This window comes from Leptodactylus fuscus, chromosome 4 (assembly GCF_031893055.1).
Source record: "Leptodactylus fuscus isolate aLepFus1 chromosome 4, aLepFus1.hap2, whole genome shotgun sequence".
Taxonomy (NCBI): Eukaryota; Metazoa; Chordata; class Amphibia; order Anura; family Leptodactylidae; genus Leptodactylus; species Leptodactylus fuscus.
Window position 1 is genome coordinate 23,308,952 of NC_134268.1, and position 24,163 is coordinate 23,333,114.

The 24,163-nt window shown below is 43.7% G+C and overlaps 2 protein-coding genes across 2 annotated transcripts in view; both read left to right on the forward strand.

Moving 5' to 3' along the window:
- EIF3H (eukaryotic translation initiation factor 3 subunit H) overlaps nt 1-3,096 on the forward strand; it is a 125,276-nt gene extending 122,180 nt beyond the window's left edge. Inside the window, exon 8 of the mRNA XM_075270275.1 lies at nt 2,899-3,096. Coding sequence (XP_075126376.1) covers nt 2,899-2,996 — 98 coding nt within the window. The 3' untranslated portion in view covers nt 2,997-3,096. The remainder of the gene's footprint in view (nt 1-2,898) is intronic.
- Nucleotides 1-24,163, forward strand: part of RAD21 (RAD21 cohesin complex component) — a 273,983-nt gene that overhangs the window by 222,374 nt on the left and 27,446 nt on the right. The window lies entirely within an intron of this gene.

Sequence of the window (24,163 nt, forward strand, 5' to 3'; positions counted from 1 at the left end):
TCATTGGGTTCTGATGTTCCCCTGAAGATCGGCTCCCCAATCGCCACTTCTGCTTTATGGACCCTGTGATGTCAAATTCATCAGTCGTTGGCCTGACCACATCTCAGTCCCTCTCAAGTGAATGGTTCGAGCTATGTGAATGCACCTTTAACATGTGTCTGCGCATACCTATTCTACACTGCAAATTTTGCAGATTTTTCATGGATTTTGCTGCAGATTTGGCAGCCAAATTCCTGGAGCATTGCATTGGGTGAAATTGACATGCTGGGAATGTAAAAAATCCATCCGTGCCCATTGCAGTGCATGAATGAGATTTGTTAAAAGGGGTTGTCTGTAAGTTGTTTTTTTTTTTAATCCCCTCCCCAAATGACGGATCATGGGTCAGCTTTTGTGCCTGTACTATACAGTACACAGAGCTGGAAACAAGTCTTGTATGGTGGCCGGGTACCATTAGTGCAGCTCAGTTCACATTGATGTGAATTGGAGCAGAGCCTTAGTAATGGTGCCCGGCCACTATACAACATGGAGCTTCTCTGCTTCCAGCTTCGTACACTGTGTAGTATGGACATCGGATCTGTGGAAGGGGGTAACCAAAATCATAAAGAACCCCTTAACATCTCATCTGTTGCTGCTACTTATCTATCTAATATGCAGCATATCTATCGTGTTTGGATACACCCTAATATGTAAGGATTGCGCCTGTTCATGGCGATTTGGTTGTGGCATTGACCGGTGACTCGGTCGGCTAAGTTCTTGCAGATATAGGTTAAGCCGCCATATGGTATCTCCACTGTGTGGGTGCCGCTTGTCTGTAAGGAGTCGGCTTTCGTTCTCAGGTAGCTGCCGTTCCTCCCCCAGTCTGGCTCGTGCCATGAACATATTCATCATTTTCTATGCCCATGCGAACTCAAGACGTTCCAGACACCTAGTAATTCTTCATAAATCTAGACAAAGCAGCTACTCATATCCTGAAAGTTAGAAATTGGAACCTAATTTGCTTTCCTGCTAAAATGACAAGTTTCTAAAGCCAGAGGAGAAAATACAAAGACTCCTATTCAACAAAGTATTCTCCACGTGACATCATCCCCAATGTATATATATATATATATATATATACAAATGGCTGGTAATTGCTAGCAAGTGTGCCCATTAGCCAGAAAACCGACCTCATTGTCCTGACTCCACGTGTAGGAGACGGCTATATGATGTCACAGGCTCAGAGGCAACTACCGCTCGCTGCTGGGTCGGGATCATTTAGGAAATTGGAAATGTGCGCTGGATGGTTTCCGAAGCATCTGCTGATCGAGAGTATTAATGGTTGTAAAGCTGTCGCCTCAAGAATTATGGACTATGATCTGTAGGGTGGAGACCTTGCCATAAGTTTTTGGATTGTAAGATGCACCCGAATAATAGTTTTAATCAATTCTGAGGATATAAACTTCCTCTGGTTGGAGCAAAAGTTTTGACTGCACCTGCAAACCAACAGCAGAAACCATTACTAATAGACTTATGGGGAATTTACTAAAGGAAAATGTAAGGCTCGTACGATGTTGATAAATCGAGGCACTGGTAGCGTGATGTGGTGCCCTTATTTAGTGCCGGTCTACTATAAAGGTTGTTATGCAGGATTTCGAGAGCCTCCTACTTATGCTGCCTTGCATTGTCTTGAGGATTGGGTGCGCCTTTGCGGGGTCTCGAGTCTCTTATGGTTCTGCTAAGCATGAGCTAAAAAAACCTTTTGCAGGTGCTTCAAAGCATGGTCTCAAGGACCTGACGATTGTGCTCCTATTCATGGTCTTGAGATGAGGATGATGTTCCTAAACATGGTCTTGATGGCCTAATTCTGATGCTCCTGAGCATCATTTTGACAAACTGATGCTGGTGCTCCTGTGTATGGTCTTGAGGACCTAATTCCTTATGCATTTTCTTGATCACTTGATGCTGGTGTTTCTTCATGCATGGTCTTGAGGACCTAATGGTCCATGGTCTGGAGTACTTGAGGCTGGTTCTTCTGTGTGTGGTCTTGAGGACCTGACGCTGGTATTCCCGTGCATAGTCTTGAGGACCTGACGCTGGTGTTCCTCTGCATGGTCTTGAGGACCTGATGCTGATGGTTCCGTGCATAGTCTTGAAGACTTAAGGCCAGTGTTCCCGTACATGGTCTTGAGGACCTGACGCTGGTGTTCATGTACATGGTATTGAGTACCTGATGCTGGTGTTCCCGTACATGGTCTTGAGGACCTGACGCTGGTGTTCATGTGCATGGTCTTGAGGACCTGACGCTGGTGTTCCCGTACATGGTCTTGAGGACCTGACGCTGGTGTTCATGTGCATGGTCTTGAGGACCTGATGCTGGTGTTCCCGTACATGGTCTTGAGGACCTGATGCTGGTGTTCCCATGCACGGTCTTGAGGACCTGACGCTGGTGTTCCCATGCATGGTCTTGAGGACCTGACGCTGGTGTTCATGTGCATGGTCTTGAGGACCTGACGCTGGTGTTCCCGTACATGGTCTTGAGGACCTGACGCTGGTGTTCATGTGCATGGTCTTGAGGACCTGATGCTGGTGTTCCCGTACATGGTCTTGAGGACCTGACGCTGGTGTTCCCATGCATGGTCTTGAGGACCTGACGCTGGTGTTCCCGTACATGGTCTTGACGACCTGACGCTGGTGTTCCCGTACATGGTCTTGACGACCTGATGCTGGTGTTCCCATGCACGGTCTTGAGGACCTGATGCTGGTGTTCCCATGCATGGTCTTGAGGACCTGTACCCTAGCATGTGCCCAGGTTTTTTTTTTGTTTTTTTTTTGCTATTAAGTTTCAGTATTGTGCAATTGTTACTAGGTTTATCAAATTCCCTGGTGCGCCCACTGACCTTATTTCTCTTCTATCCACAGGTCAAATTAACACTTACATCCAGAATATTAAAGAATTCACCTCTCAGAATCTAGGAAAGCTCTTCATGGCTGAAGCTTTACAAGACCAGCCCAACTAAGCACAAGCCACCAAGAAGATCTTCTGAGACCAACATCATTGCCGTGACTGACTCGCAACAATGATTTTCTGTACAATTCAATAAATCTTTTATCATTCTATTGCCTGTGCCTTGTAGTAATTGTATACAGTAATGGAATCTTCCAGGTCTACAAAGTCCGCTCCACAAGTGTGGAGGTCGTTTTAGGATATTCATTTGTGGTCCATCCATAAAGCTCGTCCATGTGGCTCGATAAAATTTTTTATATCTTTTAATAGTAATTTTTTTTTTGTGAGTGGTTACATGGACATATTGATATATTTATTGATATATTTATATGTTGTAAGGGGTGTCCAGGGTTAGAAAGCTGAATGAGTCCAAGCTATGGTACCATACACAGCTTGTGCATAGGGGTGGCGTTTTTTTTTGACAAAAGCCCTATTTCCTTGACTATTGGGGTACATGCACACAGTGGCAGTGGGAGCGGCCACTGAACCAACCTGGCAAACCCCGTTCCATATGCGGTGTTAATGCATACTGACATTATAGGAAGCTTCCCCCTTGCTTTGGGCTTACCTTCAAGTGGCTTATGTTATGGGACAACCATCTACTGCACCCAAAAACACTCCGGGGTCGTCCTATATCCAGTTACGACCTTGCGTTTTCTTAATGTAGTAGTAATGGCTCCCTGTTTGTATGGGTTTGTTCACATTGAGGAATTTGTCACTGCACTTTATTTTATTGGGAGTCAAATGCTGATGTTTCCCGCTGGCAGAAAAATAAGCCTCAAGCTCGATCTTCAGGCAGATTCCGCCTGATAACTCCCATTGAAGAGAACAGGAGGCGAAAAATACCGGAATTTGACGTGGAATTTGGACAAGCAGAAAATTTAACTTCAAATTCTTGAAACTGAATTTTAAGATATGAAAATTTCTCTTTGTGAATCTTTAGTTGATGACCGATCCTAAGGATCTAGTCTGGAAAATCCTTTTAACCACACCCCTTATAAGGCCAGGTTCACACGGGGTTATTTGGTCTGGAACCTGAGGCCACCTCAGGTTGCGGTCCAAAATAAGGGTAGCTGTGACTGGATTCCGGTGCAGTGCACTAGCATCCAGTCGCGTACTCCGTTCCAGATTAGGCCCAAATGAATGGGCCTAGTCGGGAGGAGGGAGTGTCTTCAGGCGGATTCGCGAGGTGGCTCCGTCTGAAGAATGAGCATGTCCGTTCTTTGTTCCGGGAGCCGGAACAAACCGCTCCCGGAAAAAGGATCTGAGCGGCTCCTATTGATTTCAATGGGAGCCGTCTCTTTGGTCAAGATTTTGAGGCGGATACGGCCTCAAAATCCTGACCAAAATACCCCGCGTGAGCCTTAGACTACAGCCTCCTTTGCCTTGACCCGCTGTTCAATGATCACCCAATACAAAGGTCTACCATGTTGACGTCTCGACTCCTAAATCCCCCTCACCGATCTACCACGCGGATAGACCACTATGACGTGTCCAAAATTTCTTGCTTCCAACTCTCTTTAACCCTTCGTAGAAATCTTCCCTACCAATATGAAGTTTTTCCTGGTCATTTGGACGACACATGGATGACCGTGCTCGCCGCCAACTGTGCGAATCATCATGTTACCTCGGTAAATCTGAGCATCATGAGCTAATGAGGATACACAGGGCCCTATTACTCTCCGGCTCTGACAATCCTATTACTTTCCGTGCACATCTTCTGGAGGTATATCTGCTAAAGTGAAGAAAAATTAATCTCTTGAGCAGAGCGCCTTCCCTCATAGAGCAGAGGGATTTGGAGAGCGGCTATAAAGCCTCGGAGGTCCCGGCAATAAAATGGTATTACGGAATGCTTAATAATTTCCAGAGTAACACAAACCAGGCGGCGCTTTATTAATTAGAATTATTTCTGTCCCCTGGAAATTAGAAAGCGGTGTTTGGCTTCTTAAATTCTTTTTTTTTTTTCATTAGTTTTTGGTGAAGAATAAAATGTCTGTATCGTTTAGAGGACACAAATCTTTCTATGGTGGGAGAGAATTTTAAATAATATTTCCTGGCCACCGCTCACTTGCGAAAACTAATAATTTTTATATATTTCTTCAGACTACATGCAGATCAGGTGTACTCGTATTTCGGCTCCATCGGTGCGCTGAAAAACCGACTTTATTTAACGTCTTGGTTTATCTAGGCCGGTGGTTCTCGGCCAAATCGAAGCTCTTAAAGTAGTTGCGGGAAGTAAGTTGTAGACAGGTTGCGTGACTGTTGGCGTGTAGACCTGGACGAAGTCTCAGTGTATCGCTTTAGTTTCTTTAACCCTCTCCAAGCCCTTTGCTTTTGGTCTAGGGTGGTGAATGGATTTAATTTCAACAATTGGTGGTGGTCTAGGGTGGTGAATGGGTTTATTACAACAATTGGTGGTGGTCTAAGGTGGTGAATGGGTCTATTCCAACAATTGGTGGTGGTCTAGGGTGGTGAATGGGTTTATTCCAACAATTGGTGGTGGTCTAAGGTGGTGAATGGGTTTATTCCAACAATTGGTGGTGGTCTAGGGTGGTGAATGGGTTTACTCCTAAAATTGGTGGTGGTGAATGGGTTTATTCCAACAATTGGTGGTGGTCTAGGGTGGTGAATGGGTTTACTCCTAAAATTGGTGGTGGTCTAGGGTGGTGAATGGGTTTACTCCAAAAATTGGTGGTGGTGAATGGGTTTATTCCAACAATTGGTGGTGGTCTAGGGTGGTGAATGGGTTTACTCCTAAAATTGGTGGTGGTCTAGGGTGGTGAATGGGTTTACTCCAAAAATTGGTGGTGGTGAATGGGTTTATTACAACAATTGGTGGTGGTCTAGGGTGGTGAATGGGTTTATTCCAATAATTGGTGGTGGTCTAGGGTGGTGAATGGGTTTATTACAACAATTGGTGGTGGTCTAGGGTGGTGAATGGGTTTATGTCAACTATAAGGGAAGATCTATTTTGGTATATAGGTTTATGCAAACACTTGCTGGTGGTCCATGGTGGTAAATAGATTGCTACAATCACTCCTGATGGCCTAGGTTGGTGAAGGGAATATTGTAAGCATCCCTGAGGCTCCAGATTATTGAAGGGGTTCATGCTAACATTTCTGGTGATCTTTAGGCTGGTTTAAAATGGGTGGGTTAGCTCTGTGAGATAAGGACTTGACGTACGCTGTATTTCCCAAACAAACACTAAGCAGGCCGTGGACTCCCAACATCCTAGGAGTCCCTCTTTCCTATTGGCTCTACTGTCTCTGCATTAGACCCTGGAAGGGAGAGACTAACTATAGATAACTATATTAGCTCTGTCTTTAAGAAACACACAAGCTGGGGACATAGTGGGCAAAATCACTGCTGAGGACCCTTGCACACGACCAAATCCCATCTGTGAAAGGTTCTATGTGTGGACACTATCTATCTATCTCCTATCTATCTATCTATCTATCTATCTATCTATCTATCTATCTATCTATCTATCTATCCTAAATGATAATGTTTGCTTGCTCAGTTCCATCTGCTTATCAGTCTCTTTCCACCAGGTGGTGCTAGAGAGCTCGTAGTCAGAAACCTGGCTGACATTATTTTAGAAGTTTGCATTGAGTGTAGGCATTTAGTTGAAAAGCATATGTAGTACTAAACACATACCTGTCACTTCAATCGCTGCTGCGCTGAGAAAATAAATTTAGATGGGGGAAGTAATATTTTTACACGGTTTTATTCTTAAGATGTCAGTGTAATGCTTAACAAGTAACAGACTGCATCAATTGACATCTGCAATCACGGCAATTCTGTCTCATTTTGGTGGTTTTGTGATTCAATGCCAGACGATTGTAGCGATGCACATCAGGCAGACTGTGGCAGGAGAGACTGCGCATTATTTAAAGGTAATTACGCCCATCTCTTTATGCTCAGTATAATTTCCCTTTAAGGGATCTGCACGTCAGCCTGTCTGCTATCAGCGGTACGTAAGAGAGAAATCAATTCCATACGTCAACATGTGTGCAAGTGTATGAAACGTGTTAACGAGATGCTGCAACACTGATGGATTAGTCAGGAGCCCCACTGCCTGCTCGCCACATGTATAACATATCCCTCCAGAGTCTACGTCTTACCTCCTAAACCTATAGCCACAATAGCCATGCCACCTACTGAGATACTGGCCCTGTTCACACTGGTGTCAGTGCTTCTGTTATGGCAGGAGGGGACGGTATTATTGTCATGTTCTTGTACATAGCAGCAGTATTATAGTAGTTATATTCTTGTACATAGGAGCAGTATTATAGTAGTTATATTCTTGTACATAGGAGCAGTATTATAGTAGTTATATTCTTGTACATAGGAGCAGTATTATAGTAGATACAGTCCTATGAAAAAGTTTGGGCACCCCTATTAATCTTAATCATTTTTAGTAGAGATGAGCGAACACTAAAATGTTCGAGGTTCGAAATTCGATTCGAACAGCCGCTCAATGTTCGTGTGTTCGAACGGGTTTCGAACCCCATTATAGTCTATGGGGAACAGATACTCGTTAAGGGGGAAACCCAAATCCGTGTCTGGAGGGTCACCAAGTCCACTATGACACCCCAGGAAATGATGCCAACACCTCTGGAATGACACTGGGACAGCAGGGGAAGCATGTCTGGGGGCATCTAACACACCAAAGACCCTCTATTACCCCAACATCACAGCCTAACAACTACACACTTTACACACTCAATACCACCTCTCTGACAGTAGGAAAACACCTTGAAACATGTGTATTTGGCACTTGCAGTGAGGAGAGCTTGTCACCAGCAGTGAATTTGGCCCTTGTAGTAAGTTGAGGTTGGCACCAACATTTGTTTTGAAAATCAGGGTGGATTGAGCCTCTAACCAGCAGAGTTTGGGCAAATTCATGGTGGAGGGAGCCTCTAAAAACCCCAGTTTGGACCAATTCATGGTGGAGGGAGACTCTAAAAACCCCAGTTTGGACCAATTCATGGTGGAGGGAGCCTCTAAAAACCCCAGTTTGGACCAATTCATGGTGGAGGGAGCCTCTAACCAGCCCAGTTTGGGCAAATTCATGGTGGAGGGAGCCTCTAACCAGCCCAGTTTGGACCAATTAATGGTGGAGGGAGCCTCTAACCAGCCCAGTTTGGACCAATTAATGGTGGAGGGAGCCTCTAACCACCCCAGTTTGGACCAATTCATGGTGGAGGGAGCCTCTAACCAGCCCAGTTTGGACCAATTCATGGTGGAGGGAGCCTCTAAAAAACCCAGTTTGGACCAATTCATGGTGGAGGGAGCCTCTAAACAGCCCAGTTTGGGCAAATTCATGGTGGAGGGAGCCTCTAACCACCCCAGTTTGGACCAATTCATGGTGGAGGGAGCCTCTAAACAGCCAAGTTTGGACCAATTCATGGTGAAGGGAGCCTCTAAAAACCCGTTTGGACCAATTCATGGTGGAGGGAGCCTCTAAAAACCCCAGTTTGGACCAATTCATGGTGGAGGGAGCCTCTAACCAGCCCAGTTTGGGCAAATTCATGGTGGAGGGAGCCTCTAACCAGCCCAATTTGGACCAATTAATGGTGGAGGGAGCCTCTAACCAGCCCAGTTTGGACCAATTAATGGTGGAGGGAGCCTCTAACCACCCCAGTTTGGACCAATTCATGGTGGAGGGAGCCTCTAACCAGCCCAGTTTGGACCAATTCATGGTGGAGGGAGCCTCTAAAAAACCCAGTTTGGACCAATTCATGGTGGAGGGAGCCTCTAAACAGCCCAGTTTGGGCAAATTCATGGTGGAGGGAGCCTCTAACCACCCCAGTTTGGACCAATTCATGGTGGAGGGAGCCTCTAAACAGCCAAGTTTGGACCAATTCATGGTGAAGGGAGCCTCTAAAAACCCGTTTGGACCAATTCATGGTGGAGGGAGCCTCTAACCAGCCCAGTTTGGGCAAATTCATGGTGGAGGGAGCCTCTAAACAGCCCAGTTTGGGCAAATTCATGGTGGAGGGAGCCTCTAACCAGCCCAGTTTGGACCAATTCATGGTGGAGGGAGCCTCTAACCAGCCCAGTTTGGGCAAATTCATGGTGGAGGGAGCCTCTAAACAGCCCAGTTTGGGCAAATTCATGGTGGAGGGAGCCTCTAACCAGCCCAGTTTGGACCAATTAATGGTGGAGGGAGCCTCTAAACAGCCAAGTTTTGGGAAATTCATGGTGGAGGGAGCCTCTAACCAGCCCAGTTTGGACCAATTAATGGTGGAGGGAGCCTCTAACCACCCCAGTTTGGACCAATTCATGGTGGAGGGAGCCTCTAAACAGCCAAGTTTGGACCAATTCATGGTGGAGGGAGCCTCTAAAAACCCCAGTTTGGACCAATTCATGGTGGAGGGAGCCTCTAACCAGCCCAGTTTGGGCAAATTCATGGTGGAGGGAGCCTCTAAACAGCCCAGTTTGGGCAAATTCATGGTGGAGGGAGCCTCTAACCAGCCCAGTTTGGACCAATTAATGGTGGAGGGAGCCTCTAAACAGCCAAGTTTTGGGAAATTCATGGTGGAGGGAGCCTCTAACCAGCCCAGTTTGGACCAATTCATGGTGGAGGGAGCCTCTAACCAGCCCAGTTTGGACCAATTCATGGTGGAGGGAGCCTCTAAACAGCCCAGTTTGGGCAAATTCATGGTGGAGGGAGCCTCTAACCAGCCCAGTTTGGACCAATTAATGGTGGAGGGAGCCTCTAAACAGCCAAGTTTTGGGAAATTCATGGTGGAGGGAGCCTCTAACCAGCCCAGTTTGGACCAATTAATGGTGGAGGGAGCCTCTAACCAGCCCAGTTTGGACCAATTAATGGTGGAGGGAGCCTCTAAACAGCCAAGTTTTGGGAAATTCATGGTGGAGGGAGCCTCTAACCAGCCCAGTTTGGACCAATTCATGGTGGAGGGAGCCTCTAAACAGCCCAGTTTGGGCAAATTCATGGTGGAGGGAGCCTCTAAAAAACCCAGTTTGGACCAATTCATGGTGGAGGGAGCCTCTAATTAGCCCAGTTTGGACCAATTAATTGTGGAGGGAGCCTCTAACCAGCCCAGTTTGGACCAATTAATGGTGGAGGGAGCCTCTAACCACCCCAGTTTGGACCAATTCATGGTGGAGGGAGCCTCTAAACAGCCAAGTTTGGACCAATTCATGGTGGAGGGAGCCTCTAAAAACCCCAGTTTGGACCAATTCATGGTGGAGGGAGCCTCTAAACAGCCAAGTTTGGACCAATTCATGGTGAAGGGAGCCTCTAAAAACCCGTTTGGACCAATTCATGGTGGAGGGAGCCTCTAACCAGCCCAGTTTGGGCAAATTCATGGTGGAGGGAGCCTCTAAACAGCCCAGTTTGGGCAAATTCATGGTGGAGGGAGCCTCTAACCAGCCCAGTTTGGACCAATTCATGGTGGAGGGAGCCTCTAACCAGCCCAGTTTGGGCAAATTCATGGTGGAGGGAGCCTCTAAACAGCCAAGTTTGGACCAATTCATGGTGAAGGGAGCCTCTAAAAACCCGTTTGGACCAATTCATGGTGGAGGGAGCCTCTAACCAGCCCAGTTTGGGCAAATTCATGGTGGAGGGAGCCTCTAAACAGCCCAGTTTGGGCAAATTCATGGTGGAGGGAGCCTCTAACCAGCCCAGTTTGGACCAATTAATGGTGGAGGGAGCCTCTAACCAGCCCAGTTTGGACCAATTAATGGTGGAGGGAGCCTCTAACCACCCCAGTTTGGACCAATTCATGGTGGAGGGAGCCTCTAACCAGCCCAGTTTGGACCAATTCATGGTGGAGGGAGCCTCTAAAAAACCCAGTTTGGACCAATTCATGGTGGAGGGAGCCTCTAAACAGCCCAGTTTGGGCAAATTCATGGTGGAGGGAGCCTCTAACCAGCCCAGTTTGGACCAATTCATGGTGGAGGGAGCCTCTAACCAGCCCAGTTTGGACCAATTCATGGTGGAGGGAGCCTCTAAAAAACCCAGTTTGGACCAATTCATGGTGGAGGGAGCCTCTAAACAGCCCAGTTTGGGCAAATTCATGGTGGAAGGAGCCTCTAACCAGCAGAGTTGTGGGAAAACAGGGTGGAGGGAGCCTCTAACCAGCAGAGTTGGTGGAAATCAGGGTGGAGGGAGCCTCTAACCAGCAGAGTTGGGGGAAATCATGTTGGAGGGAGCCTAGTATTAGCAGAATTGTGCAACGCTTATGGTGGATGAGTATGAGGATGCGGAGGAATTGGAGAGGTTGAGTACAGACATGGAGTTTCATGTTGGGGTGCTTTACACAGGTGGGCACAAAAATGAAGGCTCTATCCAGTGGTGGTTCATTTTTATCAAAGTGAGCCGGTCGGCACTCTCAGCTGACAGACGGGTGCGCTTGTCAGTGATGATGCCACCGGCTGCACTGAACACCCTCTCAGATAGGACGCTGGCGGCAGGACAGGACAGCACCTCCAAGGCATATAGGGCAAGTTCAAGCCACAGGTCCAACTTCGACACCCAATACGTGTAGGGCGCAGAGGGGTCGGAGAGGACAGGGCTGTGGTCGGAAAGGTATTCCCGCAACATGCGCCTATACTTCTCACGCCTGGTGACACTAGGACCCTCCGTGGCGGCACTTTGGCGAGGGGGTGCCATCAAGGTGTCCCAGACCTTAGACAGTGTGCCCCTCGTTTGTGTGGACCGGTGAGAACTTGGTTGCCTACTGGAGGAACTGCCCTCCCTGCCGCCAACGTCACATGCTGGAAACATCTCCATCATATTCTGCACCAATTGCCTGTGGCAAGCATTGATGCGATTGGCCCTCCCCTCTACCGGAATAAAAGACGAGATGTTGTTTTTATACCGGGGGTCAAGGATAGCAAAGATCCAGTACTGGTTGTCCTCCATGATTTTGACAATACGCTTGTCGGTTGTAAAGCACCCCAACATGAACTCAGCCATGTCTGCCACAGTGTTAGTTGGCATGACTCCTCTGGCCCCACCGGAAAGTTCAATCTCCATTTCCTCCTCATCCTCCATGTCTACCCATCCGCGCTGCAACAATGGGACGATTCGAAGTTGCCCGGAAGCCTCCTGTATCACCATCACATCATCGGACAACTCTTCTTCCTCCTCCTCCTCCTCCTCCTCCTCCTCCTCCATTAAACGCAGTGAAGCGGACAGATGTGTGGACCTACTCTCCAGCTGTGACGGATCGGATGCTATCCCTAACTCCTCTGTGTGATCTGAGTTATCCCTGATGTCAATCAGGGATTCTCTCAGAACACACAAGAGCGGGATTGTAAGGCTCACCATCGCATCCTCAGAGCTCACCCTCCTTGTGGACTCCTCAAAGACCCGTAGGATGTCACAAAGGTCTCTCATCCATGGCCACTCATGGATGTGAAACTGAGGCAGCTGACTTTGTGGCACCCTAGGGTTTTGTAGCTGGTATTCCATCAAAGGTCTCTGCTGCTCAACCACTCTATTCAACATCTGAAACGTTGAGTTCCAGCGTGTGGGGACGTCGCACAAAAGCCGGTGTTGTGGCACATGCAGGCGTTGCTGGAGAGATTTTAAGCTAGCAGCGGCTACTGTCGACTTGCGAAAGTGGGCGCACATGCGCCGCACTTTCACCAGTAGCTCTGGAACATTGGGGTAGCTCTTTAGGAAACGTTGCACCACTAGGTTGAAGACGTGGGCCAGGCATGGAACATGTTGGAGTCCGGCAAGCTCCAGAGCTGCTACCAGGTTCCGGCCGTTATCACAAACGACCATGCCTGGGCCCAGGTGCAGCGGCTCAAACCATATTGCCGTCTCATCGAGGAGGGCATCCCTCACCTCGGAGGCAGTGTGCTGTCTGTCCCCCAAGCTGATCAGCTTCAGCACAGCCTGCTGACGTCTACCAACGCCAGTGCTGCAACGTTTCCAACTCGTAGCTGGGGTCAATCTAACAGCGGAGGAGGAGGCGGTGGCGGAGGAGGAGGCGGTGGCGGAGGAGGAGGCGGTAGAGGAGGAGGAGGAGGGGGGTGTTCTTCTCGTGTCCCTGCCAGGAATGTTAGGCGGGGAGACGAGGTACACCGGGCCAGTTTGGGAAGCAGTCCCAGCCTCAACTACATTCACCCAGTGTGCCGTCAGTGAAATGTAGCGTCCCTGTCCGCATGCACTTGTCCACGCGTCGGTGGTCAAGTGGACCTTTGTGCAAAGCGCGGAACTAAGGGCCCGCCTGATGTTGAGTGACACGTGCTGGTGCAAGGCGGGGACGGCACACCGGGAGAAGTAGTGACGGCTAGGGACGGCATAGCGAGGTGCCGCAGTTGCCATCAGGTCCAGGAAGGCGGGAGTTTCAACAAGCCGGAACGCCAACATCTCCTGGGCCAGCAGTTTAGCGATGTTGGCGTTCAAGGCTTGCGCGTGTGGGTGGTTAGCAGTGTATTTCTGCCGCCGCTCCAATGTCTGAGAGATGGTGGGTTGTTGTAAAGAAACGCCTGATGGTGCCTTTGATGGTGCAGGAGAAGGAGATAAGACAGGACCAGGGGAGGATGAGGTAGAAGTCAACAAAGTGGCGGAGGCAGATGAAGTGGTGTCCTGGCTCGTCCTCTGGAGTGCATCGCCAGCACAGTCAGCAGTGGCAGTGGCAGAGGCAGAGGCAGTGGCAGTGGCGTGAACGGCAGGCGGCCTTTGTCCTGCCGTTGCTGCCTGCCACTGATTCCAGTGCTTGGATTCCAAATGACGGCGCATTGAAGTGGTGGACAGGTTGCTCTTCTCAGAGCCCCTAATCAATTTCGAGAGGCAAATTGTGCAGACAACACTATATCTGTCCTCGGCGCATTCCTTGAAAAAACTCCACACCTTCGAGAAACGTGCCCTCGAGGTGGGAGTTTTTCGGGGCTGGGTACGAACTGGAACATCTTGGGAGATTCCGGGTGTGGCCTGGCTTCGCCTAAGCTGCTGACCTCTGCCTCTAGCTACCCTTTTTGGTGCTGCACCTGCCTCAACATCCACACTACTTTCCCCGCTTGACATCCCCCCTGTCCAGGTCGGGTCAGTGTCCTCATCATCCACCACTTCCTCTTCCAACTCCTGTCTCATCTCCTCCTCCCGCACAATGCGCCGGTCAACTGGATGCCCTGACGGCAACTGCGTCACATCATCGTCGATGAGGGTGGGTTGCTGGTCATCCACCACCAAATCGAACGGAGATGGAGGAGACTCTAGTGTTTGAGCATCTGGACACAGATGCTCCTCTGTTAGGTTCGTGGAATCGTGACGTGGAGAGGCAGGTTGAGGGACAATGAAAGGAGCGGAGAACAGCTCTGGGGAGCAGGGACAGTTTGGGTTATTGTTCTGTAAAGCTTCGGAATTTTGGGAGGAAGGAAGACAAGACTGTTGGGTAATAGGAGGAGAGGAGGCAGAGTCTGACTGGCTGCTGGACAATGTGCTGTAAGCGTTCTCTGACAGCCATTGCAAGACCTGTTCCTGGTTCTCGGGCCTACTAAGGTTTGTACCCTGCAGTTTAGTTAATGTGGCAAGCAACCCTGGCACTGTGGAGTGGCGCAATGCTTGCTGCCCCACAGGAGTAGGCATGGGACGCCCTGTGGCTTCACTGCTACCTTGCTCCCCAGAACCATTCCCCCGACCTCGCCCACGGCCTCGTCCACGTCCCTTTCCGGGAGCCTTGCGCATTTTGAATTCCTAGTTAGAAATTGGCACTGTATACCAGTAGTAAAAATTGTGGGTGCACGTAACCCCAATATATTCTTTGAATTCCCAGTCAGAAACTGGCACTATATGGCAGTAGCAAGAAATGAGGGTATTTGTATTCCCAATATACTCTTTGAATTCCCAGTCAGACAATGGCACTGTATACCAGTAGTAAAAATTGTGGGTGCACGTAACCCCAATATATTCTTTGAATTACCAGTCAGAAACTGGCACTATATGGCAGTAGCAAGAAATGAGGGTATTTGTATTCCCAATATACTCTTTGAATTCCCAGTCAGACAATGGCACTGTATACCAGTAGTAAAAATTGTGGGTGCACGTAACCCCAATATATTCTTTGAATTACCAGTCAGAAACTGGCACTATATGGCAGTAGCAAGAAATGAGGGTATTTGTATTCCCAATATACTCTTTGAATTCCCAGTCAGACAATGGCACTGTATACCAGTAGTAAAAATTGTGGGTGCACGTAACCCCAATATATTCTTTGAATTACCAGTCAGAAACTGGCACTATATGGCAGTAGCAAGAAATGAGGGTATTTATAACCCCAATATATTCTTTGAATTCCCAGTCAGACAATGGCACTGTATACCAGTAGTAAAAATTGTGGGTGCACGTAACCCCAATATATTCTTTGAATTCCCAGTCAGAAACTGGCACTATATGGCAGTAGCAAGAAATGAGGGTATTTATAACCCTAATATATTCTTTGAATTCCCAGTCAGACAATGGCACTGTATACCAGTAGTAAAAATTGGGGGTGCACGTAACCCCAATATATTCTTTGAATTCCCAGTCAGAAACTGGCACTATATGGCAGTAGCAAGAAATGAGGGTATTTGTATTCCCAATATACTCTTTGAATTCCCAGTCAGACAATGGCACTGTATACCAGTAGTAAAAATTGTGGGTGCACGTAACCCCAATATATTCTTTGAATTACCAGTCAGACACTGGCACTATATGGCAGTAGCAAGAAATGAGGGTATTTGTATTCCCAATATATTCTTTGAATTCCCAGTCAGACAATGGCACTGTATACCAGTAGTAAAAATTGTGGGTGCACGTAACCCCAATATATTCTTTGAATTCCCAGTCAGAAACTGGCACTATATGGCAGTAGCAAGAAATGAGGGTATTTGTATTCCCAATATACTCTTTGAATTCCCAGTCAGACAATGGCACTGTATACCAGTAGTAAAAATTGTGGGTGCACGTAACCCCAATATATTCTTTGAATTACCAGTCAGAAACTGGCACTATATGGCAGTAGCAAGAAATGAGGGTATTTGTATTCCCAATATACTCTTTGAATTCCCAGTCAGACAATGGCACTGTATACCAGTAGTAAAAATTGTGGGTGCACGTAACCCCAATATATTCTTTGAATTACCAGTCAGACACTGGCACTATATGGCAGTAGCAAGAAATGAGGGTATTTGTATTCCCAATATATTCTTTGAATTCCCAGTCAGACAATGGCACTGTATACCAGTAGTAAAAATTGTGGGTGCACGTAACCCCAATATATTCTTTGAATTCCCAGTCAGAAACTGGCACTATATGGCAGTAGCAAGAAATGAGGGTATTTGTATTCCCAATATACTCTTTGAATTCCCAGTCAGACAATGGCACTGTATACCAGTAGTAAAAATTGTGGGTGCACGTAACCCCAATATATTCTTTGAATTCCCAGTCAGAAACTGGCACTATATGGCAGTAGCAAGAAATGAGGGTATTTGTATTCCCAATATACTCTTTGAATTCCCAGTCAGACAATGGCACTGTATACCAGTAGTAAAAATTGTGGGTGCACGTAACCCCAATATATTCTTTGAATTACCAGTCAGAAACTGGCACTATATGGCAGTAGCAAGAAATGAGGGTATTTGTATTCCCAATATACTCTTTGAATTCCCAGTCAGACAATGGCACTGTATACCAGTAGTAAAAATTGTGGGTGCACGTAACCCCAATATATTCTTTGAATTACCAGTCAGACACTGGCACTATATGGCAGTAGCAAGAAATGAGGGTATTTGTATTCCCAATATATTCTTTGAATTCCCAGTCAGACAATGGCACTGTATACCAGTAGTAAAAATTGTGGGTGCACGTAACCCCAATATATTCTTTGAATTCCCAGTCAGAAACTGGCACTATATGGCAGTAGCAAGAAATGAGGGTATTTGTATTCCCAATATACTCTTTGAATTCCCAGTCAGACAATGGCACTGTATACCAGTAGTAAAAATTGTGGGTGCACGTAACCCCAATATATTCTTTGAATTACCAGTCAGAAACTGGCACTATATGGCAGTAGCAAGAAATGAGGGTATTTGTATTCCCAATATACTCTTTGAATTCCCAGTCAGACAATGGCACTGTATACCAGTAGTAAAAATTGGGGGTGCACGTAACCCCAATATATTCTTTGAATTACCAGTCAGACACTGGCACTATATGGCAGTAGCAAGAAATGAGGGTATTTGTATTCCCAATATATTCTTTGAATTCCCAGTCAGACAATGGCACTGTATACCAGTAGTAAAAATTGTGGGTGCACGTAACCCCAATATATTCTTTGAATTCCCAGTCAGAAACTGGCACTATATGGCAGTAGCAAGAAATGAGGGTATTTGTATTCCCAATATACTCTTTGAATTCCCAGTCAGACAATGGCACTGTATACCAGTAGTAAAAATTGTGGGTGCACGTAACCCCAATATATTCTTTGAATTCCCAGTCAGAAACTGGCACTATATGGCAGTAGCAAGAAATGAGGGTATTTGTATTCCCAATATACTCTTTGAATTCCCAGTCAGACAATGGCACTGTATACCAGTAGTAAAAATTGTGGGTGCACGTAACCCCAATATATTCTTTGAATTACCAGTCAGAAACTGGCACTATATGGCAGTAGCAAGAAATGAGGGTATTTGTATTCCCAATATACTCTTTGAATTCCCAGTCAGACAATGGCACTGTATACCAGTAGTAAAAATTGTGGGTGCACGTAACCCCAATATATTCTTTGAATTCCCAGTCAGAAACTGGCACTATATGGCAGTAGCAAGAAATGAGGGTATTTGTATTCCCAATATACTCTTTGAATTCCCAGTCAGACAATGGCACTGTATACCAGTAGTAAAAATTGTGGGTGCACGTAACCCCAATATATTCTTTGAATTCCCAGTCAGAAACTGGCACTATATGGCAGTAGCAAGAAATGAGGGTATTTGTATTCCCAATATATTCTTTGAATTCCCAGTCAGACAATGGCACTGTATACCAGTAGTAAAAATTGTGGGTGTATATAGCCCCAATTCTATTGCTAGGGGACTTGCAGGGTATTTCTGGGGTGAAGGTGGGGGGGCACACCGTTGGAACGGGTATCGGGGTATATATCGGGTATACGGGAATACACTGACAGTGTATTCCATTCAGGATCCTGGGAAAGCTGGGTTGCGGCGATTGAGCCCGTCAGTGCCACGTTACACTGACAAGCTTCTCCCTGGAATTTAGCTCTTACAAGAGCTGTTGGTTGTCTTCTCCTTCCTATCCTAGCCTGTCCCTGCCTACCCAGAATCTAAGCCCTAGCTAGCTGGACGGAAACCTCCGTCCCCGGTGAATTGCAAGCTCAGAATGACGCGAAGCTGGGCGGCGCTGTTCTTTTAAATTAGAGGTCACATGTTTTCGGCAGCCAATGGGTTTTGCCTACTTTTTTCAACGTCACCGGTGTCGTAGTTCCTGTCCCACCTACCCTGCGCTGTTATTGGAGCAAAAAAGGCGCCAGGGAAGGTGGGAGGGGAATCGAGTAATGGCGCACTTTACCACGCGGTGTTCGATTCGATTCGAACATGCCGAACAGCCTAATATCCGATCGAACATGAGTTCGATAGAACACTGTTCGCTCATCTCTAATTTTTAGTTCTAAATATTTTGGTGTTTGCAGCAGCCATTTCAGTTTGATATATCTAATAACTGATGGACACAGTAATATTTCAGGATTGAAATGAGGTTTATTGTACTAACACAAAATGTGCACTATGCATTAAACCAAAATTTGACCAGTGCAAAAGTCTGGGCACCTCAACAGAAAAGTGACATTAATATTTAGTAGATCCTCCTTTTGCAAAGATAACAGCCTCTAGTCGCTTCCTGTAGCTTTTAATCAGTTCCTGGATCCTGGATGAAGGTATTTTGGACCATTTCTTTCTACAAAACAATTCAAGTTCAGTTAAGTTAGATGGTCGCCGAGCATGGACAGCCCGCTTCAAATCATCCCACAGATGTTCAATGATATTCAGGTCTGGGGACTGGGATGGCCATTCCAGAACATTGTAATTGTTCCTCTGCATGAATGCCTGAGTTGATTTGGAGCGGTGTTTTGGATCATTGTCTTGCTGAAATATCCATCCCCGGCGTAACTTCAACTTCGTCACTGATTCTTGAACATTATTCTCAAGAATCTGCTGATACTGAGTGGAATCCATGCGACCCTCAGCTTTAACAAGATTCCCGGTGCCGGCATTGGCCACACAGCCCCAAAGCATGATGGAACCTCCACCAAATTTTACAGTGGGTAGCATGTGTTTTTCTTGGAATGCAGTTTTTTTTGGACGCCATGCATAACGCCTTTTTGTATGACCAAACAACTCAATTTTTGTTTCCAAAATGAAGCTGCCTTGTCCAAATGTGCTTTTTCATACCTCAGGCAACTCTATATGTGGCGTACGTGCAGAAACGGCTTCTTTCTCATCACTCTCCCATACAGCTTCTATTTGTGCAAAGTGCGCTGTATTGCTGACTGATGCACAGTGACACCATCTGCAGCAAGATGATGCTGCAGCTCTTTGGAGGTGGTCTGTGGATTGTCCTTGACTGTTCTCACCATTCTTCTTCTCTGCCTTTCTGATATTTTTCTTGGCCTGCCACTTCTGGGCTTAACAAGAACTGTCCCTGTGGTCTTCCATTTCCTTACTATGTTCCTCACAGTGGAAACTGACAGGTTAAATCTCTGAGACAACTTTTTGTATCCTTCCGCTGAACAACTATGTTGAACAATCTTTGTTTTCAGATCATTTGAGAGCGGGCTGTCCATGCTCGGCGACCATCAAACTTAACTGAACTTGAATTGTTTTGTAAAGAGGAATGGTCCAAAATACCTTCATCCAAGATCCAGGAACTGATTAAAAGCTACAGGAAGCGACTAGAGGCTGTTATCGTTGCAAAAGGAGGATCTACTAAATATTAATGTCACTTTTCTGTTGAGGTGCCCATACTTTTGCACCGGTCAAATTTTGGTTTAATGCATATTGCACATTTTGTGTTAGTACAATAAACCTCATTTCAATCCTGAAATATTACTGTGTCCATCAGTTATTAGATATATCAAACTGAAATGGCTGCTGCAAACACCAAAATATTTAGAACTAAAAATGGTTAAGATTAATAGGGGTGCCCAAACTTTTTCATAGGACTGTATATTGTACATAGGAGGTAGTATTATAGTAGTTATATTCTTGTACATAGGAGTAGTATTATAGTAGTTATATTCTTGTACATAGGAGCAGTATTATAGTAGTTATATTCTTGTACATAGGAGCAGTATTATAGTAGTTATATTCTTGTACATAGGAGGTAGTATTATAGTAGTTATATTCTTGTGCATAGGAGTAGTATTATAGTAGTTATATTCTTGTACATAGGAGTAGTATTATAGTAGTTATATTCTTGTACATAGTAGTATTATAGTAGTTATATTCTTGTACATAGGAGCAGTATTATAGTAGTTATATTCTTGTACATAGGAGGTAGTATTATAGTAGTTATATTCTTGTACATAGGAGTAGTATTATAGTAGTTATATTCTTGTACATAGGAGTAGTATTATAGTAGTTATATTCTTGTACATAGGAGTAGTATTATAGTAGTTATATTCTTGTACATAGGAGGTAGTATTATAGTAGTTATATTCTTGTGCATAGGAGTAGTATTATAGTAGTTATATTCTTGTACATAGGAGCAGTATTATAGTAGTTATATTCTTGTACATAGGAGGTAGTATTATAGTAGTTATATTCTTGTACATAGGAGTAGTATTATAGTAGTTATATTCTTGTACATAGGAGCAGTATTATAGTAGTTATATTCTTGTACATAGGGGCAGTATTATAGTAGTTATATTCTTATACATAGGAGCAGTATTATAGTAGTTATATTCTTGTACATAGGAGGTAGTATTATAGTAGTTATATTCTTGTACATAGTATTATAGTAGTTATATTCTTGTACATAGGAGGTAGTATTATAGTAGTTATATTCTTGTACATAGGGGCAGTATTATAGTAGTTATATTCTTGTACATAGGAGCAGTATTATAGTAGTTATATTCTTGTACATAGGAGGTAGTATTATAGTAGTTATATTCTTGTACATAGGAGTAGTATTATAGTAGTTATATTCTTGTACATAGGAGCAGTATTATAGTAGTTGTATTCTTGTACATAGGAGGTAGTATAGTAGTTATATTCTTGTACGTAGGGGCAGTATTATAGTAGTTATATTCTTGTACTTAGGAGCAGTATTATAGTAGTTATATTCTTGTACATAGGAGCAGTATTATAGTAGTTATATTCTTGTACATAGGAGTAGTATTATAGTAGTTATATTCTTGTACTTAGGAGCAGTATTATAGTAGTTATATTCTTGTACATAGACTGTGTTATAGTAGTTATATTCTTGTACATAGGAGCAGTATTATAGTAGTTATATTCTTGTACATAGGAGTAGTATTATAGTAGTTATATTCTTGTACATAGGAGTAGTATTATAGTAGTTATATTCTTGTACATAGGAGCAGTATTATAGTAGTTATATTCTTGTACATAGACTGTGTTATAGTAGTTATATTCTTGTACATAGGAGGTAGTATTATAGTAGTTATATTCTTGTACATAGGGGCAGTATTATAGTAGTTATATTCTTGTACATAGGAGTAGTATTATAGTAGTTATATTCTTGTACTTAGGAGCAGTATTATAGTAGTTATATTCTTGTACATAGACTGTGTTATAGTAGTTATATTCTTGTACATAGGAGCAGTATTATAGTAGTTATATTCTTGTACATAGGAACAGTATTATAGTAGTTATATTCTTGTACATAGACGGTGTTATAGTAGTTATATTCTTGTACATAGGAGCAGTATTATAGTAGTTATATTCTTGTACATAGGAGCAGTATTATAGTAGTTATATTCTTGTGCATAGGAGCAGTATTATAGTAGTTATATTCTTGTGCATAGGAGCAGTATTATAGTAGTTATATTCTTGTACATAGGAGTAGTATTATAGTATTTATATTCTTGTACATAGGAGCAGTATTATAGTAGTTATTATAGTATAGTATTATAGTAGTTATATTGTAGTAGTTATATTCTTGTACATAGGAGCAGTATTATAGTAGTTATATTCTTGTACATAGGAGCAGTATTATAGTAGTTATATTCTTGTACATAGGAGCAGTATTATAGTAGTTATATTCTTGTACATAGGAGGTAGTATTATAGTAGTTATATTCTTGTGCATAGGAGTAGTATTATAGTAGTTATATTCTTGTACATAGGAGTAGTATTATAGTAGTTATATTCTTATACATAGGAGTAGTATTGTAGTAGTTATATTCTTGTACATAGGAGTAGTATTATAGTATTTATATTCTTGTACATAGGAGCAGTATTATAGTAGTTATTATAGTATAGTATTATAGTAGTTATATTGTAGTAGTTATGTTCTTGTACATTGGAGCAGTATTATAGTAGTTATATTCTTGTACATAGGAGCAGTATTATAGTAGTTATATTCTTGTACATAGGAGCAGTATTATAGTAGTTATATTCTTGTACATAGGAGCAGTATTATAGTAGTTATATTCTTGTACATAGGAGCAGTATTATAGTAGTTGTATTCTTGTACATAGGAGGTAGTATAGTAGTTATATTCTTGTACGTAGGGGCAGTATTATAGTAGTTATATTCTTGTACATAGGGGCAGTATTATAGTAGTTATATTCTTGTACATAGGGGCAGTATTATAGTAGTTATATTCTTGTACATAGACGGTGTTATAGTAGTTATATTCTTGTACATAGGAGCAGTATTATAGTAGTTATATTCTTGTACATAGGAGCAGTATTATAGTAGTTATATTCTTGTACATAGGAGCAGTATTATAGTAGTTATATTCTTGTACATAGACTGTGTTATAGTAGTTATATTCTTGTACATAGGGGCAGTATTATAGTAGTTATATTCTTGTACATAGGAGGTAGTATTATAACAGTTATATTCTTTGACATAGGAGCAGTATTATAGTAGTTATATTCTTGTACATAGGGGCAGTATTATAGTAGTTATATTCTTGTACATAGGAGCAGTATTATAGTAGTTATATTCTTGTACATAGGAGGTAGTATTATAGTAGTTATATTCTTGTACATAGGAGTAGTATTATAGTAGTTATATTCTTGTACTTAGGAGCAGTATTATAGTAGTTATATTCTTGTACATAGACTGTGTTATAGTAGTTATATTCTTGTACATAGGAGCAGTATTATAGTAGTTATATTCTTGTACATAGGAACAGTATTATAGTAGTTATATTCTTGTACATAGACTGTGTTATAGTAGTTATATTCTTTGACATAGGAGCAGTATTATAGTAGTTATATTCTTGTACATAGGGGCAGTATTATAGTAGTTATATTCTTGTATGTAGGAGCAGTATTATAGTAGTTATATTCTTGTACATAGGAGGTAGTATTATAGTAGTTATATTCTTGTACATAGGAGTGGTATTATAGTAGTTATATTCTTGTACATAGGAGTAGTATTATAGTAGTTATATTCTTATACATAGGAGCAGTATTATAGTAGTTACAGTCCTATGAAAAAGTTTGGGCACCCCTATTAATCTTAATCATTTTTTGTTCTAAATATTTTGGTGTTTGCAACAGCCATTTCAGTTTGATATATCTAATAACTGATGGACACAGTAATATTTCAGGATTGAAATGAGGTTTATTGTACTAACAGAAAATGTGCAATATGCATTAAACCAAAATTTGACCGGTGCAAAAGTATGGGCACCCTTATCATTTTATTGATTTGAATTCCCCTAACTACTTTTTACTGACTTACTGAAGCACAAAATTGGTTTTGTAACCCCAGTGAGCTTTGAACTTCATAGCCAGATGTATCCAATCATAAGAAAAGGTATTTAAGGTGGCCAATTGCAAGTTGATCTCCTATTTGAATCTCCTCTGAAGAGTGGCATCATGGGCTACTCAAAACAACTCTCAAATGATCTGAAAACAAAGATTGTTCAACATAGTTGTTCAGGGGAAGGATACAAAAAGTTGTCTCAGAGATTTAACCTGTCAGTTTCCACTGTGAGGAACAT